At 29.2% G+C, this 15,399-nt stretch overlaps 3 protein-coding genes across 5 annotated transcripts; 2 read left to right on the plus strand and 1 right to left on the minus strand.

Moving 5' to 3' along the window:
- The first annotated feature begins 124 nt into the window (after positions 1–124).
- LOC130892190 (zinc finger protein OZF-like) lies at positions 125–4,703 on the plus strand. The gene is made up of 4 exons (XM_057797411.1): positions 125–822; positions 1,270–1,467; positions 1,726–2,115; positions 2,679–4,703. The coding sequence occupies exons 1-4, from the start codon at positions 168–170 to the stop codon at positions 2,885–2,887; spliced, it is 1,452 nt and encodes a 483-aa protein (XP_057653394.1). The 5' UTR covers positions 125–167; the 3' UTR covers positions 2,888–4,703.
- Positions 4,426–9,753, minus strand: LOC130892193 (ras-like GTP-binding protein RhoL). Of its 3 annotated transcripts, none has more exons than XM_057797415.1 (5): positions 9,529–9,753; positions 7,692–7,809; positions 7,385–7,499; positions 5,546–5,666; positions 4,426–4,890 (listed from the first exon to the last, which is right to left on the minus strand). In XM_057797415.1, the coding sequence occupies exons 2-5, from the start codon at positions 7,799–7,801 to the stop codon at positions 4,679–4,681; spliced, it is 558 nt and encodes a 185-aa protein (XP_057653398.1). In that variant the 5' UTR covers positions 7,802–7,809; positions 9,529–9,753; the 3' UTR covers positions 4,426–4,678. The 3 variants fall into 3 exon arrangements, with proteins under 3 accessions (XP_057653398.1, XP_057653399.1, XP_057653400.1); XM_057797416.1 differs by lacking the exon at positions 9,529–9,753 and adding an exon at positions 7,952–8,060; XM_057797417.1 differs by lacking the exon at positions 9,529–9,753 and adding an exon at positions 7,922–7,990.
- Positions 6,842–14,972, plus strand: LOC130892192 (uncharacterized). The gene is made up of 4 exons (XM_057797414.1): positions 6,842–7,340; positions 11,972–12,213; positions 12,349–12,412; positions 14,619–14,972. Exons 1-4 carry the CDS (start codon positions 7,275–7,277, stop codon positions 14,883–14,885), a joined length of 639 nt encoding a protein of 212 aa, XP_057653397.1. The 5' UTR covers positions 6,842–7,274; the 3' UTR covers positions 14,886–14,972.
- Positions 14,973–15,399: the final 427 nt, after the last annotated feature.

A 15,399-nucleotide genomic window follows, 5' to 3' on the forward strand; every position in this document is an offset into this window, starting at 1 on the left:
GCGTTCGCGTGCTTTATAATCTAGAGTCGTCCCTGGCTATCGAAATATCTAAAAATACTCCTCGTGCTCCCAAGACATTCGTAAATAATCAAGATCAAAAATAGAATCACGCCGATGCAATTATTAGTCAAAATCGGTTTTCCAAAAGTAGTGGCCATATTGTGAAGATGGAAATTAAATTATTATCGTGTCCGGTGTGTTTGAATCCACATTTCAATTGCGTCGACGCCCTTAGGGCTACGTTAGTACACGTTGCAACGAATTTAGTGTCTTGTCCGGTCTGTTCGGAAACTTTGTTGGGATTGGATAAACTTACAATACACCTTTTCACCCACATGGGAAATTCGTCACTCCCCAAACCGATAGAGGATAATTTACGAAAGGAAATAGACACGAAAATCGAAAGTGAAATTAAAAACGTTTCAGAAGAACACGTCAAATGTGATATATGCACTTTTTCATTTACCGATAAATATATTCTCGATATTCATCAAAAATTACTTCACCAAACGCCCCCCGACGTCGAAACGGGCACCTACAACTACCACTGTCATTTGTGTAGTAAAAAATTTAAAATGAGGGGTAGTTTAATGGTGCATTTGAGGGTAGCTCATTACGGTTTTATTCGTACTACGCGGAATTTGGAAAACAACGAAAAGAAAAAGAAAAAAACTCTAGTTTCTGAAAACGACGATACTACCAGTGCCGAAAAACGACAAAACGGAGGAAAAACACAAGATAACAAACAATGGGAATGCGACGTTTGTTCTAAATGGTTTACCACCAAATATTTTTTGAAGAAACACAAAAGATTACATACAGGTAAGGGGAGATAAAGCGAGAGAGACATACAGAGATGAAAAAGAGAGTGAGAGAGAGGAAGATAAAGGGGTGGGCAAAGTGAGAGAGACGCATACAAGAAAGATAGAGAGAGAAATTGTGAAGAGAGAGAAAGAGAAAAGAAACAGAGTTCCATAGAGAGAGAGAGAGAGTTATATAAACTAGACAGAGATATACAGTAAAATGATATGAATATACCCAGAATTAGAGAGAGGGAAAAAGATTCAAATATAGATACAGAGAAAGAGATAGAGAGATTCAGGAAATGAACAACAATTTTGTAATTTCATATTCTTAATGACATGTTGGGTGTGGTGTAGGGTGATTCGAATTGAACGAAAACGCGGTGTAGATTACATAAAAAAGAAGTAGAAACGTTGTAACATCTTTTTTCGACAAGGTTAGACAGATACGTTATTTTTTTTATAGGAGAAATGCCTTATTGTTGCACTTTGTGCAATAAATCTTTCACTTTTCAACAATCCTATCACAAACACATGCTGTACCATTCATCGGAAAAGCCTCATATTTGTAACGAATGCGGTAGGGCCTTTAAGGAGCTATCGACTTTACAGAATCATGCTAGGATACATTCCGGAGAAAGACCCTTCATATGCGAAACGTGCGGTGAGTTCTAGATCAGAGAAAATTATTAATAATTAGCGTGTGTGTTTTTATTTTGTTTTAGCTATCATATTTTTATAAATACGTGAAAATAATTTCACCAATTTGACGATTATAAATCTTCTTTTTTATTATTTCCGGTTCTTGAAACGAAGTGACTAATCCCGCCTAACTTAACCTCAAAAAATTCTTGTAATGTAAACAAACGTAATATTTCGTTTATTCTCGAGTAAACTGTTAATTTATTGTTTTTGTTTTTAGGTAAAAGTTTCAGACAAAGAGTATCTTATTTAGTTCACCGGAGAATCCACACGGGAGTTATGCCCTACAAATGTAACGTGTGTGATAAAAGTTTTCGGTACAAAGTTAGTCAAAAATCTCACAAGTGTCTCACGAATATCAGTTGTGAACAACAATCCAATACACCAGCGTCACATTCTACCTCTAGAAGTATAATGAACGTCGATTTGGACACGGGAAATATTAGCGTTGTACGACAAGAGCCTTTAACCATTTCGGATAATTCTTTGGTACAAAAGGAATCGATTATATTGAATAATAACGAACGTATTGAAATTAGTTATAAAAAAACTGATTTATGTACCGCTGTGAATAATATTACAACAGAACAGGTTATTGGCGAATCTCCAGGTATGTATTAACCAAAAATTAATAATTGAATCCGTTAATTGAGAATTAATACTTCAGTAGTTCAAATGTACCATACGTAAACAACATTTTGCAGCTTTGTAAACAATAATGTTTCCACTCTTGTTTATATAAAAATGTTATAGAAAAGTTCTTGGAGAATATTAATTTGACTAATACATATTATACAGTGCGAAACAAAATGTTTCAGTAGTTAAAATCATTATTTTTCTATCTTCTAATGTGATTCTTGTACAGAATGATTTCATTACTTTCTATAAGAACAGAGTACTGGTTTAGAATAATCTAGGACTGAAAGGGTGAATATAGATAGAATTAATGCTCTTAAAATTAAAAAAAATATGTATTTAGATATAAATTTTCACAGTTTGACGAAATTCAGAGGACGTTCGTTTTGTTTTAGCTGTATTTTGACAATTTCTTAAAACCTGTCAATATATTTGTTATTAATTTGCTTATTAATTAACAGATTTTAAAAAAAATTTATATTTTTATTTCAATTTTAAGTTTTTTTACTGGTTTTGAAAATTTAATGATTTGCCTAGGTGAAATAGAAGATTTACTGTATACCCAGCATGAAAAACCATCGTTTTCACCGATTATCTCAAACATACTACCAGAAGTGGAATCATTATATTTAGACGGTTCTCCAACAAACATGCAAATTCAAACCGAAGAAGAATCGATAAACGATATGAGGGAAAAGTGTCTTCAAGAATTACTAAATGAAATCGAATATGTTCCGAATAAATAAAATGCGATAAACGCTTCATCCTGTAACTATGTAGTTATAAAAAGCTTCTACAGGGTGTACCAAGTTGAATTGATTCGACTTATATATAGAAAATTATTGAAAATTTGCATATGGGAGTTTTACGATGAGATTGGTTCAGTTGACTATGATTTCAGGTTAGATCTGGTTTTATTTTATCGAATTTTTCAAAAATTTCAGTTATTAAATCTCTACTAAAACTAGTTGATTTAGATACAGGGTTGTAAGGATAAAATTCCCTTATTTTCAGTGTAAAATCCACTGGTGGAAAAAAATTGAGTTTTTTATTGTAAATACTGTAAATATTCAAAAATTTAATCGTTATTATGACAATTTTCTTTTGGTTTCCAAAATTAAATTGTTTTTGTTTTTACATTTGGAAAACTGCATCTTGAAATTTAAAAAAAACTTGGTACGATATATCAAATACCAAAATTCATAGTATATTTTGAAAATGCAATTAAAATACAGTATGTTTCATTAAAAAAAGACAAATTTTGGATATCTCTTCGTTAAATACTGGTTTTAGTTGTTACAACGTACCATTAATCAATAATTCACTGTTTTGACGTATAAAGGTCACTAAAAATACCAAATACCATCTTTCAAATGACAATTTGAAAATTTTTGGAACCATTTCCCGCAACAGTTTGTTTTTTTTGAACTTCTTGAAGTAAACAGCAACAGATTCAAATTTCCAATCACCCTGTACAATATTCTTATAAAATTTCCCAAAAATCAAGAAGCTTGGGTCGCTATTGTGGTAAATCCTGATCAATTATCGTCATAATTTTCTACATTTTCATAGATATGAACGATTTAAGAAGAAAATTCACTTTCACGAAGATATAACCTCAAATACAATCAAATTCAATGGAATAACCTTCAAATTTCCCACCAAATTCTCCAGATCTAACACTTAGTAACTACAGGCATCAAAAAAGTCCACCATAGTCTCCAGATCTAGCCCTTAGTGACTACAAGCTTCAAAAAAGTTTCAACGAAATGAATATCAATCATATAATGTAGTTATTGTTGAATCGGAAACTTATTTTGGAGCTAAAGAAAAATCATTACATAAAATTGACTTGGAAAAGTTGGAAAATCGTTTTTCTAGTTGTGAATTTTCGAATAAAACGAAATTTGGATAAAAAATTGTTTTAAATAGGGGTTGTGTTGATTATTATATGGTTTGACATAATTTTGATCATTGAACTCATCTTTGACCTGTACAGGGTGTCATTGGGGGTTGGGGTGATGTAATATTACATGCTTGATAAGTTTCCAAGATTCTGGGGAACAAAAAACTGACCTAACTTGTATTAGAAGACTAAACCTTGAGGTATAACCAGAAATCGTAAACAATTTTAAGGAAATTTTCAGAAAACCCTCGTATATAAATTTGAAAAAAAAATATCTGTAGTTTTTTGGTTTATACATCCATGGTACTACTAAAAATACCTTCTGGTTATTAAAAAATAACTTTCCACTGTTGGGTATTAAGGAAAATTAAAAAAAAATTATATCGATTAATAAATTAGTATTTATTGTGAATGTATATTTTCAAAATGTACATTATTTTCAAAATACTGCAATAAAAATATCAAAATTTGATCGAATTTATTTAAAAAAATACGATAAAACGAAAGCAGTTGTATTAAACCAATAACGGATGTAAATAAAAGTAAGTTAAATCTATTTCGCATTCTAATGTTCATTTTTTTTAGTTTGTGAAAATTATTTTGAAAAAATTTCCTGTAGAATATGATTATCTTATAATAAAATACAATGTCTCGGTGTTGGTTTTCTGTTTTTACTTTTCCGATACACTCTTATGGCTTCAACGAACACTTCCTCCAATCCCTGATTAGCCAAAGCTGAACATTCCATGTAACTTTGAGCGCGAACTTTCCTTTTCAATTTTTTACCCTCCTCGGGAGTGTAACACGCCAAACTGGGATCGTTCCTCAAATCTATTTTGGTTGCTAAAAATACAAATTAAAAGAATATTTGAGATAAAAAAATGAGCCAAAGTTACATTGTATCTATATCCATCAATAATACAAGTAGAAACGTTCAATTTTGTCAATCTGCTAATACAGCACCTGTACGAGGTAAGTTTCGTTTGAAATTAAAAAAAGGGGCCCGAAAAAAACTCACTAAATGTGAAAATTTATATAGTGACTCTCGGGATTATTTATAAGTGGAAATAAATCAGTTATCGATAGAGAAAACAATTTTTTGATGCCAAAATATGAAAACGTTGATAATTTTGTTAGTTCAGACAGGTAATTACTTATTTAAAATCTTAAAGAATAAAGATATGAGCCTGAAGCTTTGTTTTTATCATGAAGACGTACAATACCACAAAATATTATTGAAATTCGATTTTTTTTACATTAAAAGTCCACATCCTCCTTACTTACTAGATTTAGCACAATGTAACGTCTGGCTTTATTAAAAGATTTGGTATTCAAAAGGCCACAACAAATATGAAATTCGTTTGAAAAGAAACCTTGTAGTTATTAATTTAACGTTTAGAAACTACTAAATTATAAACTAAGGGCATTAAAACAGGTTTTGTTTCCTTTTCGTTTTGAACTGAACATCTAAAGTAAATAAGTAAATGGTACATCTTACCTACTATAACGATTGGTACATTTGGACTAAAATGCCTAACTTCTGGTACCCATTTTAAGGTTACGTTGTCGTACGAGGCCAAATTTTTATCGACGGAAAAACAAACCAGGAAACAATTTGTCTAAAAAATATTAGAAATTTGTAGTTATATTTCAAATTTTAATGAAACTTATCGAAAAAATCTTCTTTTTGTTAAAAATAAACTCAAATACTCATAATTGTACGAAATGGTTGTGTAAGTAGGTAAACGAGTCACATCGCCTTTTGTGAAGATCCGGTTTCTTTTACATTTGAACTACTAGACGTGTACTACGTGTCATTTATAACTTAACTGTAATTGTGATAATTTGTTTGTTTGGTAAAGTTTAAATAATAAATAATGAATAAATGAATCTAAAGTGTTTATACCCATATCCTCTTATAAAAATAGGACAATTTTATAAGATTACTGGTAAACATTAAAAACAATCAGGTATTCCACATTTCATATATAAAATTTTCATTAATCATGTGTGCCTAATTTGATTTGGAAATAATTTATTTTTTTCTACCTTTTGCCTTATTTTTATCCAATTAATAAATTGTAACTTTTCATTGAAACTATTATAAACAAATCATTTTTTGTTTTGTCGAAATTTCGAGAAGCGTTAGTGATATTCATTTCAAACACACTGTTTACACTACCACTACACCAACATCCACAATTACAAATTCATAAGGTTAAGACATAGGCGTAACATAATTATTATTCTGTATATTTATCACACTTATTGAGTTATCTAAGTCTCTTCCAAGGTGATAATTCTAGTTAGAAATACTTATTATAACTCGTTTTATGAATCCATATAAAAAATTGAAAGCAAAATTATGGATTTGCAAAAAGGATTATTTCAAAAGTTAAAAAAATTCGAAAATTGGAAAATTATTTGTTTAGAAAAAAAAATTATGGTAAGTTTGTTAAAAGTAAAAACTCACTGTTAATAAATACGAAAATATATAAAATTATGACTCATACTATGGAATAATTGATAGTCTTTAGCGAAAAACTGTAAAGACAGAAAATAAAACATAAGTACTTTATATCCCTTGTAAGTAATGCTTTTGATATTATGAATTATCATGAAATAAGTTATTTCAATTAGAGAGACGAAAAATACGATGCTCCATGACATTATTCCATTAGAAAAGCATAATATTCTTTTATTATAAATAGTTTTTGAAATTTTTTCAACATTACATTCAGTTTTATTTGTAAAAATAAATTTAGTGCAAATTATATTGAAAAAACATTGATTTTATTATATTTACAATAAATGTTTTTCGGAATTCTGTTCATTTTTTAATTATTTGCTATTAAATAATTTTTATATAGCACGCCTATGGTAAAGCGGATATCACCGTCCGCCATATGCAATAACCATCTTGGGCATCAAACTTTTGTCTATTCCTTTTTACTCTTAATTCAATGCGTGTCCGTGATGAAATTGGAAAAACTAAGAATAACGAAATCAGAAAATACTAAATAAACTTTTGTGTTATATAAGATTTAATTATCCATTTATATGATTTTAATAAATCCCAGTTATTGTCGACCTTCATAGTAGTCTTTGACTAATGTATAACAATGTAAACAAAAGAAGTAACAAATGGCCGCTACCTGTCAAAGTTATTCTAAGCATTTATTGCCAGTAGAGTTTGATACTTTGTTAAGGTGTGTGAAAGTGTAAAAATGTCTAAATTTGAGAATATACACGATTTTGAATCGTTCCTCGAGATGTGTACCCACGCAGTACAGGTAAATATTACTCCCTTAGTACTAATTAAAATTAAATATCTTACATGCGGATAAGATAATGGCCTAAGTCTTTCATAATCTTCTTGACCAGCAGTATCCCATAATGTCATGTCGTATTCAATATCATCAACGGTTATTTTCTGCCCATAATGTTCAAAACTAAAAAAATGATATTAAAAATAATAATTGTGTGTGATTCGTAAAAAATGAGGTTAGAAAACCGGTAATTGCATTTTACTCAATTACATATCTAATCAACGGTAATGAGTCAATGAGATAAAGTATTTTTTTATTACATTTGAGTTTAATAATAGGTGTCGCTATGTTATATTCCAAAATATGTATACTCACACTGTTGGTACGTATTCTGCAGGAAATTCACCAGTCGTATAAGTACTTAACATACAGGTTTTTCCTACTATACCGTCTCCGACAACGGTTATTTTGACACTATTACTCATAATGAAGCCTGAAAAAAATTTATTATATTTTGTAATACCAGGGGGGTTGATATATTATCACAAATTATAATTGTGTGTCATTGAAACGAATTAGTGTAAGGAAAATACATTTACGACAACCTTCACTTGGTATTAATTTTATACACGTACGTTTAGATGCGACATTAAACGTGTGCCGCGCTTTTGAATAAACAATACACACTGCCAATACCTATAAGTGATTGAATCGTTGGAATAAGCAAAACATTTGCTTTAAGAATGCTAATTAACGTTTTATTCAATATTATTATTGTTTTTAAGGATATATTTCCGTTATTTTTAAAATATTTAATAAAAAGGTGCGATTGTTTCGAATAAAATTCGTTAATATAATACAGGGTGGTGCAGAGCTATTTATCTATATTGAACTGTTCAAAAAATAGTGTAAATGTGATTGTTAGCAGAATAAATCCAAAAGATATAGTAAAAAATACTTTTTATATGTAGAAACAAGTATTTTCTGTTTTTTTGTTGCAAATTTAACATTATATTTCAAGTAAAGTTTGTATAGGAATGTATTTGAATATATAAATCGAAATTAATATGAGAAAAACTAAAAAAATTGTAAAAACTGGACACTGTAAGATCCTAACCTAACTTAACCAAAGAGGAAAAGTTAAATACCAAGTAAAACAAAATTTATATAGTTTTGGGGAATTGAAAGGGGAAAAAAGTTACTAATAATGAAAAATCAGTAGTAGGAACAATAAATAAAAGTTAAAAACTAAAAAAATTTCAATAAATGGCTGCGATATCATGCGACATATTTCTAAGGTCATTGAACCCAACCAAAGAAGGAATAGAATATGAAAATCAAACAGAATATGTAGAAATCCGAGTGATATAATAAAAAAAACACTTTTTAAACAAGAAAAACGAAAATAGGATCTGTAAACGATAAAATTATCATGGAAATTATTAAGATCCCATGAAATATGGGAAACTAGACCAAAAAAAAAGAACTTTACGATGATATTTTCACTATGAAACAACTAGAAACTACGAGAAGAAGATTGAGGTCGAGGTGGATATGGATTTGAAAAGAATATGGATGAGAAAATAGGAAAAAAAGCTTATGGATAGACAGAAATGGAAAAAAGTTATCAATAATTGTTTTTCACGTTTCACACGAACTAATATAAGTCTAATTTATTTTAATCCTGGTTTTTTTTGTAAATCCGAATATTTTAAAAAAAAATTATCGAAATCGGTGAACTTTTCGAGTTTTTAGAGCCAAAAAACGATATAGTAACAATAATATGAAACTACTCTTATAAAAACATACTTTTTTCACCACCGGTATACTTTATACCTAATTTTGAAGATAACTCGTTATTTTTATAAAAAAAAACTCCCTCCCAATCCTCCATTTTAACTATCTCGAGTAAACAATAAAATCAAATGTGAATAAAATATCAAACACTCCTCGTATATAGTAAATTCTCAAAATCAAATCGAACGTCAAATATTGTCGGTTGAATATAACGTATAACGAATTTGAAATAAAAAAAAATTAATTCGGTCATATTACCATTAACACATTGTAAATCACATCATCATATGATGGAAATGCTAATTTCCAGCCTGACAAAATATTTACGATGACGTAAACCTAAGGGCGTACAAATTTCATTCGTCATTATTTGAAACGATTCTCGAAAACATACATATATATACAAATAACTAACCTTTCTATGGAGCATCAATATCACATTATCTCTTTAATATCCCAATTTTTTTGAGTAACAAAAAAAAACAATAATCGCATTGACACTATACACACATCTCTACGTTGAGGTTATAACTAAAGGAAACGCTTATCTTTCCTTATCAATTTGTCAGTTTCAGTTGAGTTCCCGATAACGAAATGGAATTTTTGACTGACCGAGTACGTGTGACAATTAAAAGAGATTAAAAGTGCTCGGTTAGTCATTTGTTAGGTTAATACGTGAAACAATTTAGGTAATTGGTTCAATTTAGCGCGCGGGAGTTCATGAAACGCTCTCGATGGCGGGTTTTTTCGTTTTTATGGGCGCTACATATGACATACAGAAACTGGAATTATGTTTTTATTAGGAGTGGTTATAAATATCGTTTGTTTCTGTTTACATTTATTTATGCGGCTTTTTCCAATTATTTGTAGTTATAGTAATAATCGAAATGTAAAGAAAAACATCGGAATTAATTCGGAACAAGATGGCGATAAGAAAGCATATAGAGTGTCGGCGGTGTTGCCATATTTATTTATTTTCTTGAGATTTCCCTAGTTTATTATCTTTCTTTAGAGGATAAAATTTATTATTTAGTATACAGGGTGATTCGATGAAATTTCTTATTTTATTTTTTATTCTGATTAGTTTTAATGTATTCCGATATAAACAACATCTAAATTGAAATGCAAAGAAAAAAATCTGAAATAATTAAGTGAAAGGCAGTTGCCTGGAAGTTTATGGTGATTGCGGTGTTGCCATATTTATTTATTTTCTTGAGATATCCCTAGTTTATCATCAATTCTTCGCGGATAAAATTTATTATTTAGTATACAGGGTGACTCGATGAAATTTCTTATTCAATTTTTTTCGGATTAGTTTTAATGTACAGGGTGATTCCGATATAAACAACATCTAAATTGAAATGTATAGAAAAAAATCTGAAATAATTAAGTGAAAGGCAGTTGCCCGGAAGTTTATGGTGATTGCGGTGTTGCCATATTTATTTATTTTCTTGAGATATCCCTAGTTTATCATCAATTCTTCGCGGATAAAATTTATTATTTAGTATACAGGGTGACTCGATGAAATTTCTTATTCAATTTTTATCGGATTAGTTTTAATGTACAGGGTGATTCCGATATAAACAACATCTAAATTGAAATGCAAAGAAAAAAATCTGAAATAATTAAGTGAAAGGCAGTTGCCCGGAAGTTTATGGTGATTGCGGTGTTGCCATATTTATTTATTTTCTTGAGATATCCCTAGTTTATCATCAATTCTTCGCGGATAAAATTTATTATTTAGTATACAGGGTGACTCGATGAAATTTCTTATTCAATTTTTTTCGGATTAGTTTTAATGTACAGGGTGATTCCGATATAAACAACATCTAAATTGAAATGCAAAGAAAAAAATCTGAAATAATTAAGTGAAAGGCAGTTGCCTGGAAGTTTATGGTGATTGCGGTGTTGCCATATTTATTTATTTTCTTGAGATATCCCTAGTTTATCATCAATTCTTCGCGGATAAAATTTATTATTTAGTATACAGGGTGACTCGATGAAATTTCTTATTCAATTTTTTTCGGATTAGTTTTAATGTACAGGGTGATTCCGATATAAACAACATCTAAATTGAAATGTATAGAAAAAAATCTGAAATAATTAAGTGAAAGGCAGTTGCCCGGAAGTTTATGGTGATTGCGGTGTTGCCATATTTATTTATTTTCTTGAGATATCCCTAGTTTATCATCAATTCTTCGCGGATAAAATTTATTATTTAGTATACAGGGTGACTCGATGAAATTTCTTATTCAATTTTTATCGGATTAGTTTTAATGTACAGGGTGATTCCGATATAAACAACATCTAAATTGAAATGCAAAGAAAAAAATCTGAAATAATTAAGTGAAAGGCAGTTGCCCGGAAGTTTATGGTGATTGCGGTGTTGCCATATTTATTTATTTTCTTGAGATATCCCTAGTTTATCATCAATTCTTCGCGGATAAAATTTATTATTTAGTATACAGGGTGACTCGATGAAATTTCTTATTCAATTTTTTTCGGATTAGTTTTAATGTACAGGGTGATTCCGATATAAACAACATCTAAATTGAAATGTATAGAAAAAAATCTGAAATAATTTAGTAGAAGGCAGTTACCCGGAAGTTTATGGTGATTGCGGTGTTGCCATATTTATTTATTTTCTTGAGATTTCCGTAGTTTATCATCTTTCTTTCGCGGATAAAATTTATTATTTAGTATACAGGGTGATTCGATGAAATTTCTTATTCAATTTTTTTCGGATTAGTTTTAATGTACAGGGTGATTCCGATATAAACAGTTTATGGTGATTGCGGTGTTGCCATGTGTTTATTTTTTTACTTCGACGTTATTAGTTTCGTTTATTGGAATTCCAGGAAGGGTCGATGGAAAAAAGAGACGAGCCGAAATCCGTTTACGAAAAATTGTATAATTTCGTAAAGAATCAAGAGGATGAAATACAGCAAAAGAAAGAATCTTTGCGAGAATTGCAATTAGCAGAAAATAGATTATTTCAAAAAATTAATAACGCCTATCAAAACGTCTATGGTGTAATTGAACAGATCAAGAATTTACAAGACACCATAAAAACGAACGCGACAGAATATTCACAAAACTAGTATGTAGAATTAATTTTTTTTTTTTCGAAAAATCCCCTTTTTTTATATTAAAAATTCTCAAAATTGTTTCTTTTGTCCGCTTTTCTAAAAAAAAAACATGAAAATTCACGAGGAAAATTTTCTTCGTGTTCCAGCGATGAATATAATAAGCAGACGACTAAACTTCAAGAAGAACTGCAAAATCTCACTTCTAAATTGGTAAGTTGACTTTTTAATCTCTCCTGGTAACATATTTTCCATTAAAATGTCTTAATTCAACTTTTAACTTCTCCTGGTAACATATTTTTCGTTAAAACGTTTGAATGTAACTTTCTAACCTTCCCTGGTAACATATTTTTCAATAAAATGTTTGAATGTAACTTTTTAACTTCCCCTGGTAACATATTTTTCGTTAAAACGTTTGAATGTAACTTTCTAACCTTCCCTGGTAACATATTTTTTAATAAAATGTTTGAATGCAACTTTTTAACCTCCCCTGGTAACATATTTTTCAATAAAATGTTTGAATGTAACTTTCTAACCTTCCCTGGTAACATATTTTTCAATAAAATGTTTGAATGTAACTTTTTAACTTCCCCTGGTAACATATTTTTCGTTAAAACGTTTGAATGTAACTTTCTAACCTTCCCTGGTAACATATTTTTCGTTAAAATGTTTGAATGTAACTTTCTAACCTTCCCTGGTAACATATTTTTTAATAAAATGTTTGAATGCAACTTTTTAACCTCCCCTGGTAACATATTTTTCGTTAAAACGTTTGAATGTAACTTTTTAACCTCCCCTGTAACATACTTTTCGATAAAATGTTTGAATGTAACTTTTTAATCTCTCCTCGTAACATCTTTTCCAGTAAAATGTCTTAGTGCAACTTTTTAACCTCTCCTGGTAACATATTTTTCGATAAAACGTTTGATTGTAACTTTTTAACCTCCACTGGTAAAATATTTTTCGATAAAATATTTGGATGCAACTTTTTAACCTCCCCTGGTAACATATTTTTCGATAAAATGTTTGAATGCAACTTTTTAACCTCCCCTGGTAACATATTTTTCGATTAAATGTTTGAATGTAACTTTTAAACCTCCCCCGGTAACTTATTTTACGTTAAAACGTTTGAATGTAACTTTTTAACCTTCCCCGGTAACATATTTTTCGTTAAAATATTTGGACGCAACTTTTTAACCTCCCCCGGTAACATATTTTTCGTTAAAATATTTGGATGCAACTTTTTAACCTCCCCTGGTAACATATTTTTCGATAAAATGTTTGAATGCAACTTTTTAACCTCCACTGGTAACATCTTTTCCAGTAAAATGTCTTAGTGCAACTTTTTAACCTCTCCTGGTAAGATATTTTTCAATAAAATGTATGAATTCAATTTTCGAACCTCCCCTGGTAACATTTTTACTAATATATCTGTATTTGTCCAATATTTATCGACATAACCTCAAAAAAAATTCGAAATCTTCATTATTTTTCATTTTCTTCATTTCATCAAAATGTCTGATTTTGTTGAATATTGTTCGACATAACCTCAATAAAAAACACGAATATTAATTTTTCGTTTTTGAAATTTTGTTAAAAAAATTTGTTTCCAACGACAAAAAGTCATGATTTGTCAAAAGAAATTTGTTTCAGTATAAAATATCCTACTATTCACATTTTTCACATAATCACCTGTACTAATATTTTATTACTAAACATTTTTTGTATCTCACTGTATATTTCATGACACACGTATATAATTTCATACTTTATTATCATAATAAAAACATCTTATATTATTTTATATTAAATAAAATAAATTCTTACCTTGTATATATACCAAAACACGGAAGAAAACTGACTGTGTGTGGATTAAATTTTGTTATAAAATTGATATTATTTCTTATAGTTATACAAATGCATTCTTATCTGTTTTCAAAGTAAATCATTAAAGTATCATTAGTAAAAATACACAGAAATATCGTATTAACAAAATATGTAATCTTGGGGACCGTATTTAAAATTTTTCTAAAAAGAAAAACTATTTTCTGATTTCGACTAACGCCGGCCATATTGTAATAGTGGATAAACGAAGTTTTTTTTATTCGTGTATAGAAAATCAATTATTTGGTCGCTTTTTTATAAAATGAATATTTTCGGTAAAAAAAATATAAAACACTACTGGCAATAATAATTTTAATGTAAGTAACGCAATGTTTGCCCCCCCTGCTGTGACATCATCCGGAAATGACCTATACGTCACTTTTTCATATGAATAAATTTTTATACTTCTCAAATAATAAAAGTTTTATGATATTCCAACAACCAAATAATTTAAATTAGTTGTAATAAAATAGCAGCTCAGCGATTTATGTGTGACTCAATCGATATAGCACGATTTACAAAAATTCCGTTCCAGGAAGAAAATTCGTTATCTGATCAAATTCGTGAGGTATTGAAAGAAATAGAATCATCCCAGGAAAAGGAAAGAGAATTGGAAGAAGAAATAAAAATGATTCTTTCTAATCGGCGTACTGATTTTTATCAGCCATCGGCTGTATTACGAACGATGATTGAGGAATTACGTGAGATCGATGATATTGATCAAATCACCAATATGATATCAGAAAAAGAGAAGGATGTAAAATATCTAAAAAAGCACATAGAACAAAGAAATATGTACTAGAATGAAATTTGAACGTACCTACTAATTGTTTCCAAATTTGTTAAATATTTCATTAAAATGTTCTAATAAAATAATAAAAATTTGTAAATTTTTCGTCGTTTATTCAATTTCCTCTGATTTACCATAAAAAATCAAAGCTGTCGTTACGAATGTCCGTTTTTTTATATATATAATATGAAAGTGTGATATTCATTGAAATATTTTAGTTCTATGGTTTACTATACTGTAAATGCATTTTTGGTGCGTGATCTGCTTCACGTAGGTTTAGCCAGAACCAAATTCCCATACTACGTTCTAAATTCATAATCTATAAGTTCTATGGAAATTATGACATAGATAAAAAGTTTTCAAAAAATGAATTAATTTATCCAAATATATAAACGAATAGTGTGTAATAATGAATGTGAAAAGATAAAATAATTTTTTTAGTATTAAATTTTCTGTTTTATTCACTGTTATAGTTTTCTGGTGCAGTATGACACTGACAGTTCAAACGAACGCTATTCTATCTTAA

The sequence above is a fragment of the Diorhabda carinulata genome, chromosome 4 (genome assembly GCF_026250575.1).
Source record: "Diorhabda carinulata isolate Delta chromosome 4, icDioCari1.1, whole genome shotgun sequence".
Lineage (NCBI taxonomy): Eukaryota > Metazoa > Arthropoda > Insecta > Coleoptera > Chrysomelidae > Diorhabda > Diorhabda carinulata.